Source organism: Emys orbicularis, chromosome 14 (assembly GCF_028017835.1).
Source record: "Emys orbicularis isolate rEmyOrb1 chromosome 14, rEmyOrb1.hap1, whole genome shotgun sequence".
Lineage (NCBI taxonomy): Eukaryota > Metazoa > Chordata > Testudines > Emydidae > Emys > Emys orbicularis.
In genome coordinates, this window is record NC_088696.1 from 20,751,589 (window position 1) to 20,770,368 (window position 18,780).

At 38.3% G+C, this 18,780-nt stretch overlaps 2 protein-coding genes across 2 annotated transcripts in view; one reads left to right on the top strand and one right to left on the bottom strand.

Moving 5' to 3' along the window:
• CEP89 (centrosomal protein 89) overlaps positions 1-18,780 on the top strand; it is a 119,631-nt gene that overhangs the window by 79,228 nt on the left and 21,623 nt on the right. Inside the window, exon 18 of the mRNA XM_065416474.1 lies at positions 17,011-17,180. Coding sequence (XP_065272546.1) covers positions 17,011-17,180 — 170 coding nt within the window. The remainder of the gene's footprint in view (positions 1-17,010; positions 17,181-18,780) is intronic.
• Positions 2,097-2,822, bottom strand: LOC135889042 (E3 ubiquitin-protein ligase RNF182-like). The gene has a single exon (XM_065416858.1). The coding sequence runs from the start codon at positions 2,820-2,822 to the stop codon at positions 2,097-2,099; it is 726 nt and encodes a 241-aa protein (XP_065272930.1).

Consider the following 18,780-nt stretch of genomic DNA (forward strand, 5'->3'; position numbering starts at 1 on the left):
AATACTACTAACAGTAGTAATTAACAATACACTTATTTTATAGAAAGGCTAGAGTAATCTTTTACAAAGGCTCTTGCTGACTGTATTGCAACATTGGAAAAGAGTATCTTTCATTGCCTTTGGCCATGGTGATTTATTGCACTGGGGAGAGGGACACTCTAAGAAATAGAAGTTGGATTGTATAAATGAGACATCTAATCCTAAAATGAGGATGAGAGCTCAGAGTCTTGGGTGACTGCCAACAGGGAATGAGAGATGGTTAGAAAATGAAAGAGTACATAGTACTGAATGTATCCGTAATAGCGACCATATATTTCTACTTTTTAAAAACAATTTGATAAATGAGTGAAGTTCATGTTTTGGCAAACCCTACACCCTTTAGTTTTGCAGATTTGTGACAACCAGAAAGCAGTGTAGTGGGGGCAGTTCACCTGCATATTGGAGAAGGGAAGAGTATTGGGAGACTTCATAGAGCTCCTCCCATAGCACCAAAAAGGTTATTTGGGGGAAAAGGGAAAGGAGGGAGCAGGCTGAGGTTGAACAGTCATTCAGTGCCTCTGTACAGTATGTATCTCCATCACTGAGGGTGTACACAAGCCTGGCAGGGAGAATGCCATCCCTCTGTGAAGCCTGTTTAGTTAGCCTTTGTGCATGAGTGGATTTGGCTTAGTGGCACACAGTTCCACCTTTTTGTATGCTCTTCTGGAGAAAAAAAAATAATTTCTTACATTTCCTTTTGAGTTGCATACAGTACAAGTTAAATTATCTTTGATTTTGAGGCCTCAATGAAAAATAAATCAGGAGCTGATATTTAATCTGTGGACATATTAAACAACATTTGGGATAGCTATAAATTGCTTTAAAATGAAATAGTGCGTTACCACTTTAAAAAAAGCATCAAAACATTGTTTTTTATATATAATGTTTATTACATTGATTTGTAAGAACACCTATTTTAAAGCTATGCATGTTTATTCTTAATTTGCTACCAAAATTCCATTATTCTTCAGAAGTCTTACCCATTGGTAGTTTGGGGATTTACTAGATAATTATTTTGTACAAATCTTTATATAAAAGCCCTCGTGCATACCATTTTTCAATTTAGATTCTGGTTTACACTAGAACCATACAAAATTCAATTACCTTTTTAAAAATAAAATTTAATGTAACAATATCTAGTAGGTTCAATAAAAATGTTCAGAAAAATGAATCAACCATTTTTGCATATGGAATTAACATTAATATAAAATAAAAACTTGTTTCTGTATTTTTTTTTAATTGCCTGTAATTAATGCCTTGATTTTAAGGCTCCATATATATTAGTAGGCATGTTTTTATTTAACATTTTGAAGACAGTTCTTAAAGCCATTTCTACTCTGATGTGCTCTGACATACACTATTCAGAGCATTATATTTCAGAAATAGCCGTAGTTTCTGAAAAGATTCTGGAAACGTCTCTTTTGAAAATACTTAATTTGTTTTTATGTCCCTTTGAGATTTAGTTTAACTATAAATTGCTTTCTCCAAGATTTCAACAGTACATGAGTTCTAAATTAAAAAAAATTATTGCACTTTTATTTTGATTTTAATTCTAGATCCTGTATTGGTTCTCATCATCCGAGTATTTAAGTGTCCAATAAAGTACCATACAGAATTTGAAAAAGTAATTTAAGGTGATAATTGAAATATATTTTTATAGCAAGTTGTACTCAAAATATTTCTGATCTTCATTCTTTTTAAAAAAAATAGTACCAGCATAATGTAGAAAACATCAATTTAATTGTTATCACTTTCACTTGTGAATTCTTGACACGATGAGGTGTTTATGAAATTATACATTGTTCAAGGAAAAGGTGATATTAGATACCACCTATTTAATAATAATATTGCCTTGCCAATTTTCTAGTGTTTACACAAATGGTGGTGGTGCTTTTTGTTTGTTTAAACATAGGCCTTTGTGCTAGTTATAGCTAAGAAATGGGACCACGGAAAACTTAAAATCATATTGCAATCACCTTAATAGTCCATAATATTGGAAATCTGTAGTTATCATTCAAAGTTTAATTAAAATGTACAGTTTGATAATGCAATTCCTCTCAGCTTCTTGAAGAGCAGTCACACATTCCCTGGCAGAGGCATTGACAGAAACCATACACAAGACATACAGTTAGACTTGAGGGAACAAGACTGACACACACAATTCCTAGGGTCACTTTCTGAATCACTAATAAATAGATTCCAAGAGGTAGTGAGCCAAAGTAGAAAAATCCTAACAGCCATACCAGTATTCTGGGTACATGATTACAAAGCTTAGAGAAGAGATCTTGGTCTAGCTGACTGTGAGAACTGACAGATACTGAGTCAAGGCTATGGTCTGCATAATAATCTGAGAGAGTGTTTTGGCTTGGAGTCCTAGTAGAGTCTCTCTGTACTTCCATAATTGTTATTACTAAGCAGTTTGAAGATCCATGAGAGGGGCTTGAGGAAGCCAAGTTCTTTGGTGTTAAAACTACTTCTTTACAGTCGGAATTCCATATTGTTTTGTCTTTTAACACGAGTTTGGACATAACGTTTGTATCATTAGGTAGTCCTTCAACTTCATCTTCATGCAGCTTTGTCTCATGGCGGCAAAAGGGACAACTAATGCAAGGACAGCCATCTCCTATGTGAAGTATTTTAGTCAGACATCTAGCACATACTCTGTGAAGACAGTTCAGTATTTTGGGTTTACAACTATGAATGTTAAATCTCTGGTAACAAATTTTGCACTCCAGCTCATCATTTGGCACCTTTTCTTCCCCTTCCGTGTGAGGGTAACTCATCTTTAATTTAGGCACACTGTCAAAAGAAGAAGTCAGAGAAACAATAAGTTACCGTATACCTCTAAAAATCTGTTTGACATTACTTTTCCCAAGAATAAATTATACTGTTGGTTTTAAGAAGTAGGCAAAGGAGCTGGAAGCAAGCCTCAAATTAAAATTGCCTAACATTCCACTATAACCCCCTTTGTTTTCAATTGCATATAACTTGCCAAATTTTAGCTGTGTTGGCTCAAGTTTTCTATGCTTGGTATCTGGCTCAGACTGAATGTAAGCTGCAGAAAAATTGCTATTTGCATATGGGCAGTAGTACTTGCTAGAGGCTTGCTTCTTACATTTTCTGAGAATTCCATCTGCAGTGCACAGGTTTTCATGCATCACTTTAAAGCAGCCATGAATACCAGAACATCTGGATGAGAGAAAAATAGGGATGTCCCCCCCCTTCTCACTGCCATATAAAAATACTTTTTGATCTAGGGGAAGGAAGGTGCATTGGGCCAGGAGGCAGAATACCATGAGTTTAAGTCTCACCTCACATACCATTTCCCTTCCCCATCACTTCTCACAGGATCCCTGCCTTTTAGAATTTCATTTTTTCCTGAAAACACAAGGGCTGTTTTAAGTGTCTGAACCAAGCATCATGTGGGTATATATAAGCAAGATTCTCTATCCAGCTTTACCTGAATACATCAGTTCTGACACGCAGCAACCCATTTTTTCTTATCTGAGATTGCCAGTTATTGAATACTGTTGATAATTTAATGTTCATCAATGGAACAAAGAGTTTTAAAAATGCCATCAAGTTAAGTTGCAAAAGTGCTTTTACATTTTCTGTAATTCAAGGTATGAGTAATATAGCCCAAAACGACTACTAAGGCACTTCCTACAATCTAACATTGACAAGTGTTTATAGTTTGCTTTGCCTTGGAGATGAATCTTGTTATCAATCATGAATACTCCGGTAACACTGTTCTATATGTCTGAAGCCAAAAAGGGGGCGTCACAGTTGCTCATTTTAGGTGTGCTATATTTTTAAAGTTACTGAACAGAGACATGATTATTTAACTATAGTGGTTTCCCTATGACACATTTATATTAGTCATGCTTTGGGATTATACAGATGTTTGTGAAGCTATAGCAATTTCTGACCAGTGTGACACTGCATTTCTCAGCAATGTGTTTTTCCTCAGCTTTTTTCCAGAAAAGTTAATTTATTTCCACTCTGATTTGTTAGTAAGTAAAATTAGTCCTTTCTCAGAACATCAGGCTCAAATTAATACACAGCAGGTTCTGTGTTAATGGAAACCGGCAAGATGATATTATAATGAAAGCTTTGCCATTGACTTAAATAGGTGCATGATGGGACCCAATCTCTGCTTGCATGAAAGTTGCATTCTTTTAAAATAGTAAAAATTAAGATATCGATCCTGCAAACACTTGCACATATAAATAACTTTATTAAGATAATGATCCTATGGAATTCATGTACATGAAGTTACATGCCCATACGTTTGCAGGATTGGAGCCTAAAGTATTTGAATTCATGGATTTTTATTTTTGGGACTGTCATGATCTTGAGTCTCTTCACTCTCTGTTTATGTTTACCAATTTCTGTGTACTATCAGACCCTTTAAAAGGTATAAATCACCTTGGCAAGTGAACTACTCTAATGGGTAAAGTTCTAAGGTACCTATGACATTGGTATCTAACGGGCTTCTTCATGTTGGCAACAGCTGTAGGAGTCTTTGACCTATGAACCATGTACTGTATGACTACTGAAGTGAGACTATATATTTGGTAGGGATAAAAAAAAGTAGACTTAAGTGAAACATCTATCAAGATTTAAACATCAATAGATTTAAACATCAATAATTACAAATTGTTTACAGGGGAATGTGCAGAACCCTAAATTATTCTAATGTTTCCTTCATGTGTGCAGTTTGCTTGCTGTTTAATTTTTGAATTTTCCTTGTAAGTTACATTTTAGACTCAATTTTACATCCTCAGCATATGAACTGGTATTCTTTCTCTGTAGAAAGTGTGTCACTATTTTTAGAAGAAAAAATGTTTGGTGTTTTACTGAATTTTTAACTTTAAAAAAAAAAAGAAATCTCAATGCACTAGTTTAACTAGTTATTCAATTCTAGAAAAATAAATTTATGGCTGAAGCATAATTCATTTGCTTTTTTCCACTGACTCCACTACAACAAGTTTAATGTGTAATTTGTATGGCAATTACCATTATTATTGCATTCAACCTTCAGAAGACAAGATTATGGAAATCTGTTCTGTATGCTATGTCAATTTCTTCATCATAACATGTCAATCTAATTTTAGTATACCCTGTGATTAGAGACTGAGGACAGTTAAAACCGGTCAGTCAAGGCTTCCCAGAAAAGAATCCAGCCTCCTAAAATCCCTCAGATCGCTATTTTTGGCCTGAATGTTTTAATTTTCCTTTCCTCTTGAGCAGTGGTCACCAACCGGTCAATCGCAATCAATTGGTCAATCCTGGAGACTCTCCCAGTCGATTGTGATCTCTGGCCACTAAAAGTCCAGTCGTGTAGCGCAGCAGCGCTGCCACTAAGGCCCCATGCCACTGCTGGAAGGGACTAGCGCAGCATGCCCCCGCAAGGGGTGGAGGCAGGGGTCTCCGCGCGCTGCTCCTGCCCGCAAGCACCACCCTGCAGCTCCCATTGGCTATGAATGGGGAACTGCGGCCAATGGGAGCTGTGGGGGCAGTGCTTGCAAAGAGGGATAGCGTGCGGAGCCATGTGCCCCGCCCCCAGCAGCCTGAGGTGCGTTGGCCCCTTCCGGGAGCAGTGTGGAGCTGGGGCAGGTAGGGAGCCTGCCTTGCTTAGCCCGGCTGCGCTGCCGACTGGGAGCCGCCTGAGGAAAGTGCCACCCAGCAGGAACCCGCCTCAACCCCTGGCCCTGAGCCCCCTCCTGGAGCCAGCACCCCATATCCCCTCCTGCACCCTGAACCCCCTCCCAGAGCCAGCACCCCATACTTCCTCCTGCACCCCAACACTCTGCCCCAGACCAGAGCCCCCTCCTGTATCCAAACTCCCTCCCAGAGCTTGCACCCATCAACCCCTCCTGCACCCCAACCCGCCACCCCAGGCTCAGCCTGGAGCCCTCTTCCACACTCCAAACCCCTTGGCCCAGCCCATTCAACAGAATGTGAGTGAAATTGATCTATCTTAGGTACTACTCTGGAGAATCTATACACTACCAAGTTATTTAACTCAATTTCTCAATGCATGTGCACATAAAATAAAACACAAACTATTATAACAATGTAATTATGCATTCATCCTATTGATCAAAAATTAAATTTCATGTATTAAAGAGCAAAAGCTTTTCCCCCCAATTTGTTACATTACATATAAGAGAGAGAAATTCCAGTAATAGCATTACAAGCATCTATGCCTGTATTTACTCAGGCTTTTTCTGAGAATTGGGATGGGAATTCTCCCTTTTCATTTAGTAGACATGGGAGTATTTGGTGTCTTGAAATATTATTTTAGATTTTTTTATGCTTTTTAAAATACGTATGTTGAGTATTTACTTTAGGCACTCTATAAACAAACATTACAATTTTTTAAAATTTTCATTTAATGTTATAATTTACAATATGATACGTCAATGGCTACTAATGACATTTAAATATGTATGACCCTTAATTCATAATAAACCATACAATTTTGTCATCCAGAGTATATTCCCTTATCCAGTGCTACACACTACAGACCTCATTTGCTATCTAAGGGAGTCTTTCAGTTCACTTCAGTGAGATTTGGATCATTTGCATATGTGCCAAGCAGTACTTCTAGGTGTTGCAGGAGCCCAAGCTCTGAATTTCCTGATGTGTAGCTCTAAATCACAGCCTTACTTTCTGTTCATGTAATTTTTGCATTGATGGCATTAAGTTCTGTGGTGATAATATCCTGCTAACCTCTGCAATTTTAGATATCGTTGACAAAAATTCCAGAGGCCTTCCATGTGTATACAATACTTGTGGATTTAAACACAAAGCATGGGTCATCTCATACGCTTCTGGAACCCTCAGAGCTCATTGCCAACAAGAACCTTTTGCGGTGGGGAGCATGCCTGAACAATCTGACAGCACAAGGCCTAAGGAAGGAGAAAACCAACATGCTGGAGCTTCAAGTGGTCAGACTAGCTCTTCTCAAATTCTAAACTCAGATTATCAGATGCTACCTCATAGTACTGTTGGGCACCACCACAATCCTGGTTTGTCCAATAATGGTGGGATCAGCAGCCCAAACCTTGTCCTTGGCAGAGGTTCAACTTCTTTCAGTCAGAGCCAAAGGAACCCTGAATTAAGAGGCAGATGGGCTGACCAGAGGCTCTTTAGAAGTCCACAGATTCTTTATGACAGCCCTCTTATACATTCTAATTCAGATCATCTGCAGCTGACTCTGTGACTACAGAATAGGAAAACCTAAGCCAGACGATCTTCTCTAGAGAGACTTCTGACTTTAAGGTAGAAATCTACTGTCGAAGAATATTCAGCAACCTGGTCAAAGTTTTGCTTCTGGTGTGAAGAATGGCAGACAGAACCAGGAGACTCAGGCATACCAGTGATTATTGATTTCTTACAAGATGGAATGGCTTGGGTTGCAAACAACCCAATATAACTAGACAGGTATTGGTCATCATCAGTCTATTACATCTTGAGCAAGTTTTCCAGGTTCACTGACATATCATTCCCAGGTATCAAGTAGCAAGACCATCAAAAACAGTGAGACTCGTCTTCAAAAAATGGGTTCTGCCTTTTTCCCGACAACTCAGCCATTTAATTTATGAAGTTCATTCTTTCTCTCTTTTAATAAAAATGTGCTTCTTGTTAGTCATGGCTTCTTAAGTATCTGCACAGAAAGGATACATATGTGTAATTAAGAAGACTTATTCTTTCCTTAGGGAGATACCATCTGCTACCTTAAGTTAAGGCTTAGGTTGAAGTCTTGGTGCGAGAATCAAGCCCTATTATATTTAACATACAGAACAGCATTGACAACTTCTGTGTGATGGGAAAATGCTCCTCCCACCCATTTAGAACTCAGATGTAAACCTAAAAAAAACAGTCACAAAATTATAACCACACTGAGGTTGTGGCCACCATTTTGGATTCATATCTTCTGGGAGTTTTCAGTGGCTCGCATACTATATAGCTGTGGTATATTATGTTTATTTAGTTACACAATTATGTTGAATAATATTCTTCACAATTAATATAATTATTTTATGATAAGGATGATTAATATGATCAGTTCATTTGAATCAGACAGTCTTTAAACATCTGCATTGTTCTCAGTTTAAAGTTTGTCACTGATATTGTGATATATATTTATTCTTGACATATATTAAAGTGAAGACTTCCCTATAACAATTTCAAGCTTTATCATGACCATTATACTCTGAAGGGAAAATGGAGGTTTGTCTATATCAGGGGTCGGCAACCTTTCAGAAGTGGTGTGCCGAGTCTTCATTTATTCACTCTAATTTAAGGTTTCGCGTGCCAGTAATACATTTTAACGTTTTTAGAAGGTCTCTTTCTATAAGTCTATAATATATAACTAAACTATTGTTGTATGTAAAGTAAATAAGGTTTTTAAAATGTTTTAAAAGCTTCATTTAAAATTAAATTAAAATGCAGAGCCCCCCGGACCGGTGGCCAGGACCTGGGCTGTGTGAGTGCCACTGAAAATCAGCTCATGTGCCGCCTTTGGCACGCGTGCCATAGGTTGCCTACCCCTGGTCTATATTATTATTCATTATTTGTAGTATTGCCAGCCCTAGGCCAACAGAAAGAATCAGGGCCCCATTGTGCTAGGCACTGTACAAACTCTCACAAAAAGTCAGTTCCTGCTCCAAAGAGTTTACCTACTAAGTATATATTAAAATTGTGGTCCCCATGTAGCAATGGTATAAAATCCTTGACTCATCTAAGTACATCAGGAATTAAGTCTTTTTTTACTTACTCCTTTTAAAACTAAGTAGTGTTTGAATAATATTCTGTATTCTGAGATAGACATGTATCGTGATTCAAAACAGATTAATTTTACCTTGCTTCACCTAAACTATAGTATTCTGTGCTTCTCACAAAGACCCATATTATTGAAAGTGAACAAAACAAAATTGCTCGTTTCTTGTACATGTTGCACTATTTTGTTATCCAATTTCAAATCAAAATCTCGATTGTAATAAAAGTAAGTTGTAAGCACAGCATTCAAAAATGTATTACAGAATTAGGTCTCAACCATTTTGGATGTCGTTCAAGGATAAGAATTAGATGATTCAGGAAATTCAGTTGTTTCATTATTAAGGCAGTGGCCATAGTGCAGCTCATGCAATCTCACCTTTAAGGCCCAATTCAAAAGAAATATATTTCCCTGTCAGCAGATATATGCAAAATACACCAGCGTCACAGGGAGATGCTGCCAGGTCTGTGAAAGTGTGCAGCAGCTGGAAGAAGCATTCGGCCTCCTTTACAAAGTGGCTTTAGCTTCCAACTGACTCTATAGAGAGTTGAGCCATGGTAGCCTAAGTGTGGCTTCAAAAGGAAGTGAAGGGGAGTGAAAGCTTAGCTCGTCTCCCTCTCAACCCCTCTGTCACCATAGCTGGAGTGAACCCAGAGTCTTTCAGGAGTTTGGGGGTGATTCTGGCCCACAATTTAATTATGTGGTCATATACTACCTCTCAGTATAATATATTTATCAATAAACAGCATTGACCTGAATGTCTCAGGCTTCTAAAAATTCTATTTGGTAAATCAAACCCAATCTTTTTCAAATTAAGCAAAGAAATCAGTCCTCAATAAGGAGTATAATTTACAGATTTTGCTGTAGGCAATTCTCAATGAGTGATGAGTTTTGTTTTTAAATAGGCAGCTTGTTTTTTAAATATATATTTTTTGCTCATACTGTCAAAAAGAAATACCTTCAGCTAGAAATGGAGGAAAAATTTCAGCACAGAAGGCGACTTGCAGAAAGCAAAGAGCTTTTGAAAAGAGCATACTACCAGATGCCTTCTAGTATATTTGTCTTTTGGTTCTGCAAGAAATGCACTAGACAAGTCTCAGGATTAAAGGTGATGTTCAGGTTGACAACTTTGTCCAAATGAGTAACTGCAGAGTATCAAAAATATGACAGCATTCCTAAAACATATCAGATCAATTTTCAACTTCATATATAGAAAATCAAGAATTGGCACCTAGAGACCATGGTGATTTGTCTTAGACCAAATCTTGATATTAATCTCAACAGAAATCAATATTTTATGCCATTTTAGTAAAATAAGGCCAGATTTTCAACAGCCAATTTTGTATCTGTGCAAGCCCCAATGGGTATGCACAAGTCATGTCTTTTGCACAGAAACCCTAACCTGCGCACACTCAGCAATAGCAAAGATCGTAAGTTGAAAGGATAGTTGCATCCGATCCACAGCATAAGATATTAAATTAATAGCAACCATGAACAAAATGAATTTATCCAACATTTTCTTATGGATTATTTTGGTAATGTAAAATGTCAATGTTTAAGTTCGAATCTAAGCAGCCATAGTTGTGAAATTAATGGGAAGAAGGTAAAAATAGAGTGCAGAAAGAACATGCAGAAAAATAGAGAAAAAAACCTTTTAAATGATAAACTGAACTAGAATAAAGACAAGTGAAATTGACTATCTGTACTGCAATGTGTTAAATTTTTGTTCTGAAGATACAATTATAGCATTTGCCTGGCATCAACTGCTATACAATAGTTAAGGTTTCACTTATAAATCCCATAGTCACACATTCATAATTTGCAAAAATATTCACCGTCTGGGCTGTAATATTCTATGGCTGATCTTAACAGAAGGGCCATTTGGTTTGGGGTGTGGATTTTTGGTAAATAAAATATGAGCCAAATCTATTCAACTGGTTGAATCAGTGAGTTGGAAATACACACTTTTACAAGTGTAAAGATTGCTGCACTTTGTTCCGTGCAGGTATGAAGGATGGTTGAACTTGGTGTGTAAATAATGCCCAATGACAATGAGGTTTATCATTCGCAACCAAGTGTGAAAAAATCACTTGGGTAACTGAGTTATAAACTACTGAAAACTCACTTCTGAATGTGTGTAATAAGCATCTAAGATTTTGAGCAGTCTAATGAAGGTAGCAGAAAGTGGGAGGCAGCCCCAAAGAACAGACCCCCCTGCATCTGTTACCCTGACCATACCATGGAGCTGTTAGAAGCCTCTCTCTGTTTGCATATATTTCCTGCCCAGTCTGACAGGCTCAAGGGGCTACTGTTCCTGTTGGGACAATTTGTCTGAGAGAGATAAGAAGTATCTTTTGAAAAACACAAAACACAATGCAGGATTTTTTTCAGAAGACTAACATCAAGAACCCATGAAAACTGCAAGTGTGAATTTAGAGGCTGCAATTTCACGCTCAGTTTGTGCTGCATTTTGCACATTCCAAACCTCATTTTTCAAAAAATTACGATATAGAGCCATTGCAATGTAAACCTGAGCTTTTCACTGTTACATAAACCAGCCTTGCAGAAAACTGACTCTAGCCGGAAAATAGCAGCAGCTGTGGGAACTCTGCATTCACCAACCTCATTTTACCTCACTAAGATGAGAGTTTCAAAGCCTAATTTGCTGCTATTATGAGCAAGCTTCCCCCCTCCCCCCAATTAATTTTTTTTAAGGAAATCAAATTCAGAAAGCTCTATTTGGGTTGCAGTTAAAATTAAATCTAGAAATACAAAATCAAAATTCCCATAGCAAGGTTATCTCAGTTGTGTTCCGCATATTGTGGACCAGAGCCTCAGCTTTTATGGTGTAGATTTATTTTGAGTCGAAATACTGTACTAAACATTGCCCATACACAATATTTTCTTTTCCTGTTGTTAAAAGTGGCTATTAATATTGCTATAGGAGTCTTAACTCTTTCCCTTTTGTAACTTTAGGCCCCAATCTTGCAAACACGTCTGGCACTTAACTTTACTCATGTGAGTAGTTCTGTTGGCTACAATGAAACTGCTCATATAAGTAATGTTAAGCTCATGCACAGGGCCGGCTCCAGGCACCAGGCAACCAAGCACGTGCTTGGGGCGGCACCTGGTAAGGGGTGGCCAATCTTGGCCAAAAAAAACCAAACCAAAAAAAAAGTTTGAGCCAGCCCTGCTCATGCATAAATGTTGGTTAGCAGATCAAGTGCTAGTTAGCACAATAACATTTTGTTCTTCTTTCATCTGAACTCGATAAAATGAAAGGCTAAAAAATTTCGAACAGGATTGAAGCCTGGTGATGAAGTGTAATGGATAACCTAGAAAAATTAATATAGATGTTTACTTTTAACTTTTATGTAGCTTTTGAACTCTGGTCATAGCATGAAGCAGTAAGATGACAAGGGCAAAAAGTGACCTTAGTGACTTCCTATTACAGCTGTTTTAGATACCTGTCCTGCTGTGGTGGTGGTGCTCAGTTTCTATGAAATGGAAATCAGTGGCTAGCCATTTGTGCAGACCATCTCCTCCTTGTTGCGGAAAGCTTGAAAACATGATTTGAGTGCAACCTAAAGACTCAAATGAGAAGGCAAATGAATGCCATATTATTGGCTTTAAAATTTCATGAGTTGTAAGCCAATCTCATTAATTTTGGGGGCCTGACATGATATTTGGAAGCTTGGGTTTGGAAATATTACAAATTTGAACAGAAATAATTTCATCTGCATTTTTCCAAGAGCCTGTTTTGCTTCTTATTCACATGCAACTCCCATTGTAATCAGTGGGCCTGCATGAGGACTATAGTATTTGGTGCTTAGTGGTTTGATTTTCAGAGATATTGAGCAAGGAGACTTCCATTGAAGAAAATAAACATAGCACTTCTGAAAATCATTCTACAAAGCTGATTATAGCATAGCACATCTCATATAAGGTTACAAGACACAAGGATGAAGTTCAAGTGACTACTGTAGAAGTACAGTAATTCCTCTAGAAGTCCCCATGGCTGTGTTGACGGTTGCGTTACTCCTAAAGGGACTCAGACTACACATTTTCCAGACAGTGTCAAGAGGCCAGTGTTTCTGAAAGCTTGGAAAACACTAGTTGTGTCCAGTGTTTTAACACCATTTCAGAATACTGAATCAGTTTGCAGAGTATTTTATCTCTACAGTGTTCATGAATTTAGTAAGTCTGAAGTAACTAATGAAATGTGGAATTTCCATTTATCTTAACACACCTCTTCAATGCACAATGGCAATTCTTTTTACTTAATGTGAAACTTAGTCAAAACAGATATATATATAAATATAAATAAATAAAAGATCACAAATGCATGGCTTTAACCTCAGTGCATGACTGTGATGATCACACACACAATATTAAAGCCACCTCAACACATAACCTCCCTCATTCCTGGTTTTGTCTCAGCCAACTGCTCCTCATCTATGTGCTGATATTAACCAGGCACAAAGATAGCTGAGTGATTGAGGTCTCTGCATATGTGAATAATAGAGTTATTTGCATATTTCTGGTATTTGAGCCTGTGATGAAGTCTCACCTTTTCCCCCAATGGCTATATATAGATGCTGAGTAGGACAGAAGAGAGAATTAAATCTTGAGGTATTCTACAGGCAAGAAGCCTAGTGATAAAGGAGTATTTGCCCATCACTATCCTGTGTACAGCCTTTGAGGAAGGATTCAAATAGTTTTAGAACATTTCCATTGACACCTGCCACATCTCTTAGGTAGAAGAGCAGCAGTGTATGATCCACCATATGCAATGCTACCTAGAAGTCCAAGGGAGATTTGACACCAGGCAGTAGATGTCAAGTTCCATTGCATCTAGTAAAGGTTTCTTCAGAATTCATAGGATTATGGCATGCTTTAAGGAGACGGAAAGAGTTAATTTTTCAAATGGTGCATTGACCATATTTTTCTTGGAAGAAATTGTATTTATCCTTCACTTTTCTTTGCCAACTAGGAAGGGCAAGGATTGGACCCAAAGAAGGTTTTACACTTCCTTCAATGTGTCCTGGACTTACTGTTGAATGGACAGAACTCTGAATAGGAAAGTGTCAAGATACTATGTTTGTGTGGTTTCTTGTTCAGAGTATCCTGAGAAACCTTGGATGTGGGTGATCTCCTCTGTGAAAAGAGAATAGTTCCTCCCAGCAAATGATACAGGGTTCAGGTGTGGATTGCAGACAGGCTGGGTTGATAAGTAGTTCTCAATCTGAATTGTTCTTTTAGGTGTGGTTAGGAAGCCAGTATGGAGGAGGACAGAAAGGATATCTACCTGTAACCTGTCCTCAGAGTAGACTTGTAGAAACTCTTTGCGTTCCAATCTGTCTGCCTCTGCCAGAACTTTCCAGTTACTGTCCCAGGCTTAGTCTAGGCAGAGAGTAAGTCTTGTAGAAAAAGGATTGGTCCTCTGCAAGGCCCAAGAGCTACCAATCTAGCTCTAAGAAAGGTGGTGACTCTGTAGGGGTTTAAGAACCAAAGAAATGTCAGAACAGTGAAAAATGGATGAGGGGCAAATATTTTATATGGATCTATCACCCAATTTTGTTGATTCCTCCCCAACTGCAAGAATCCTGAAATGCAGAACATTATTTAACTACATTAATGTAAATCAGAAGGATTAAAAACTGGAATGACTACTGCCAAGTTTGTCCCATTTTTGACCAGCTTATGAGCTATTTTAGGGGGGGAGGGATACCTCAGTGGTTTGAGCATTGGCCTGCTAAACCCAGGGTTGAGAGTTCAATCCTTGAGGGGGCCATTTAGGGATCTGGGGCAAAAATCTATCTGGGGATTGGTCCTGCTTTGAGCAGGGGGTTGGACTAGATGACCTCTTAAGGCCCCTTCAAACCCTGGTATTCTATGATTCTAAAGCCACAGCTGTGTTGGGGGGTGTGGATGTGTTCCACACCAGCAGCTGCTGCTAAATGAATTCAGCATATGGAGGGCAGAGACAGGTAGAATGCCGACAGGGTGCATTCTCTAGGTATATCTACACAGCCTGTGGAAGCAAACCTCTGAGCCTGGGTTTGTGAGACTCACGCTAGCACTCTAAAAATAACTGTGTAGACTGCACTTTGATGATGTGGCCCAGAATGGAGCCTGGGATCTGAGAGCTTGGGAGGGGGTAGGCTTCAGAGCCCAAGCTGCAACTTCAAAGTGTTGTCTGCACAGCTATTTATAGAGCACTAGTGCGAACCCCACAAACCAAGTCTGCCCATCTGGGCTGTGAGGCTTGTTGCCACAGACTGTGTAGACATACCCTCTGAGGCTGCTTAAAAGGGTGGAGCTTGTGTTAGCTCTAGCTGCAAGTGAGTGGGGCCAGGGCCATGCCTTAACTAGGTGTTTGTCACACTGGTACACTAACACTCCTATGCCTTGCATTCCGTTATGTACTCATTTACACCAATGCAAAGTGGGCATAAAATACTATCAAATTAGAACAGTCGTGTTTTATGCCTACTTTGCACAGCTGTAAATGGCTACAGAATTGCAGGGCAGTGGAGAATCAGGAAGCACAAGCCCAATTTGAATATCCCCCCTTAGTCAGCAAAGCACTTAGGCACATGAATAGTTCTATTGACTTCAGTGGGACTACTCACCTGCTTAAGTTCTTTGCTGGAATAGGTGCATGGTTCATCAGCACCTTTCAGGATCAAGTTCTAAATCCTTTACTGCATAGGGATGGACTTAAGCACTATGGATGTAAATACCGTTTAAATGGTTAACCGATTAAGCGGCTGAGGTTGGGGCCCCTCCGGCCAGGGCCAGCGCAGCTGGGGCTGGGACCGCTCTAGCAATGCGAGGCTGCTGGGGTCTGCCGGCCGGCCTGGGGTTAACGGTTAAGGCGGGTTAACCGGTAAAACTACTGCTTAACTGGTTAACCTTTTACATCCCTATTAAGCACTTGTTTAAATGCTTTGCTGAAAACTTTAGCTGCTCCCTGTGCCGATGTACAAGGGGAAGGGGGAGCTCTCTACAGCATCCCTCTCCCCTAGGGCACCTATGTACAAGCAAGCAGAATCTGTCTTTCTAAGACGACAGCCAGGTGGGCATATTTGAATTTGCACCAGTTGAAGATAAATATTTTCAAAATTTCAGTTCAGAGAATTTCCAGTCATACTGCATGAGCTGCTTCCAGCACAAGATTCTATTTTCAGATCACATGGATGTAGTGAGGAGAGTGTCATAATTACAGCCTATGATGAATTATTGTATTCCATTTGGAATCATTAGCAGAAAACCCCCTTTAAAAAAAAATGTAATGGAAGCGCATGGGGCATCATGATGCTAAGCTGACAAGCCATATACTCCTGTGGGTTCCACATGGTGACATGCAGTGTAACAGAGACATTGATTCTAAACGCTGAAAAGATACATTTTATCAAAAGTATTTTTAAAAAATTTCTAGGGTTCAGACTTGCATAATTGGTTATTTTATTAATAGGAAGGAAAAAACTCACTAGGGCATTCATTTAAAAAAAATGAACTACTAGCTGAAGTGGCAAAATATTTTAACATTACAAATGTATTGAGCATATTTTCTGGCAATATATTACTCTGTGAGCTGGTTTAGAACAGTACCCTTTTCAGGAGAAAGTGTTCATGTACAGTAATTCCAATAAAATATATTTTTTCATATTGTGAAAAACAATTATACACTTAATTTAATAAGGAAATCAGTCTAATTTTTTCTCATTGTAGTAAGATTAAAAACATGCTATCCAATGGTATTTACTCCTATTTCTTTGTGTTGTAAACAAAGAATTAGACTTGACTGTTGAATTAGTGGGTAAGCAACATGTGTTGTGAAGAGCAAGCTTTACACCCAGAAAAGTAAACCCATTTTGTTTTCCTACTTTCTGTCATTTTCACTCCAAATAAAAATATAGGCATAATATGTAGTATTCAGACTGTACACATCTCTGATATATGCGGTGGAAAGTACATGCATCATACCTATCAATTAATAAATATTCTAAAAAAGATCATATCAGTGCACCTTACCTGATTTATTTAAGCAAGGCATCAGTGAGTTAAAGATCAAGCCACAGTAAGAAAGGAACATATTTAGCTGGTTATTTTGTCCATAGTAATTATCCTTGAGACTGCCATAACCACATTTTCCCCACGATCTTCAACTCTCATAGGTATACAAAAAGAAAGCTGCTGGGAAGCTTGGAGACATCAATCTCAAAATGACCGAGCAAGAGAAGGAATTTGCTGGGAAGGCTTCTCAGTACCAGCGTGAAATGAAGCACCTACAGCGGCTGCTGCAAGACAAGCAAGACACCCTGGATGAAGTGCTGCAGCAGAAAAGGTAAGTCAGTCACAGTCAAAAACAAGCCATTTGGATTGAGTGGTAAAAAGGGGGCAGCTGCACAGCTGCAGGCACTTGCTTTTAATCACAGCTCCATCTGGTATGCTCTGGGAGCCTTCTCCCTCATCTCTTAGCTATACAGAAAATACTGAAATGCTCCTTATTGTCTTCTTCCCCCCTCCAAAAAATAATCTTACAAGGAAGGAGTTTTTCCTGGAAGACTACAGCTGTTCTTAATTAAAAATCCTCCCAATGGCTCATTGCATCTCAACAAAAAAGAAATATGTAGCAAATATCAACTTGAATCCAGCCTTTAATTCTTTTATGTGTCTATACATCACTAGGACGTATGATAGTAAATAAATTATCTTTCAGTGAAGACTGAAGCACTCTTTTTTGCTGACAGTTTTCTGACAAATGGGAAGTGAAAGCAGTCAGTTAGAGAACCTTGTCAGATGAGTACACAGAGAGGGGACTGGTTTTGGAGTGATATATAATGACAACCATCTTACTATTCTATTATCCACTACTGTAGATTGCCACCATCAAGAGCACAAAATCAAAATCAAAACAGTTTAACAGATTTTGACAAGATTATGACTGTCAGTGTTGAAATAGACTATTAATATAAATAGTTCCTTAAGGAGATTTTTTCCCCCTGGTGGTGGAAGACTTAATAGCACATTCCCATTATCAGCGTAAAAGAATCACAATAAGTGAGAGCTAATTAAGCAGTCATATTGCAAGTCACCTCAGCCATTGAGAGATAATATGGATTTAAAAATTATGGAAACCAGAGCTCAAGCAGAGTACCATCTACGTCTACAAGATCAGCACAATTCTGTTTCTTGTTAGTGCATACAGTGTCATTAGATGGCATTAAATTGTTGGTAGATATATAATAAGCATCATTTTGCTGCATCTCTGAAAACTGGCAGAAAAATAGAGTATTCTGATCATTCTTGATTTGTCTGGGAAATGGTTACTTAGGATTTTTAATTATTTAAGTGACTCTTCTCCATGCATGCCTGTGCCAACTGTTTAAAAAAAATAACTAGTTAAAGGAGGAGAACTATGTGATATACTTTGGGGCATAAAGCCATAGTGCCATCATACGAGCCTCTTAGATATTGGCTTTATGTCCCCAAGAAAAGGAGGTAAAGTTTATTTGTATCAAACATTATCTTCCACGGATACACTGACTATACTTAATCACTTTCTTTTCTATACTCTGAATTGACTATTTCTCCTTGATAAAACACACTCCTATCAGTAACTTCAATTTCGCACTTTTAAGAAGCTACATTTTCACTTGGCATTGTAACATTGTTAATATTATTGCTTGTTCTTTGATTTAACAGTGGGGAAAGTGTGGTTTGTGCAAACAATCATACTAAGGTCACAAAGGACTGTTTACATTCAAGCAGTCCCTTTCATAACAGTGTAATCACTGACTGAATTTACTGATGGTTGTTCAGTCTTGCTAATGTTTACTGGAGCATAAAATGATGCATACAGCTAATAGAAAGTAAAGTATTTATGTTAGGTTCTGATAGCTGCTTACCTATTCATTTTCTAATTCTCCTGTTTTAGTTCAACT

Coding starts and splice junctions, on each gene's coding strand:
- LOC135889042 (XM_065416858.1), bottom strand. CDS start 2,822: ATGAGTTACCCTCACACGGAAGGGGAAGAAAAGGTGCCAAATGATGAG.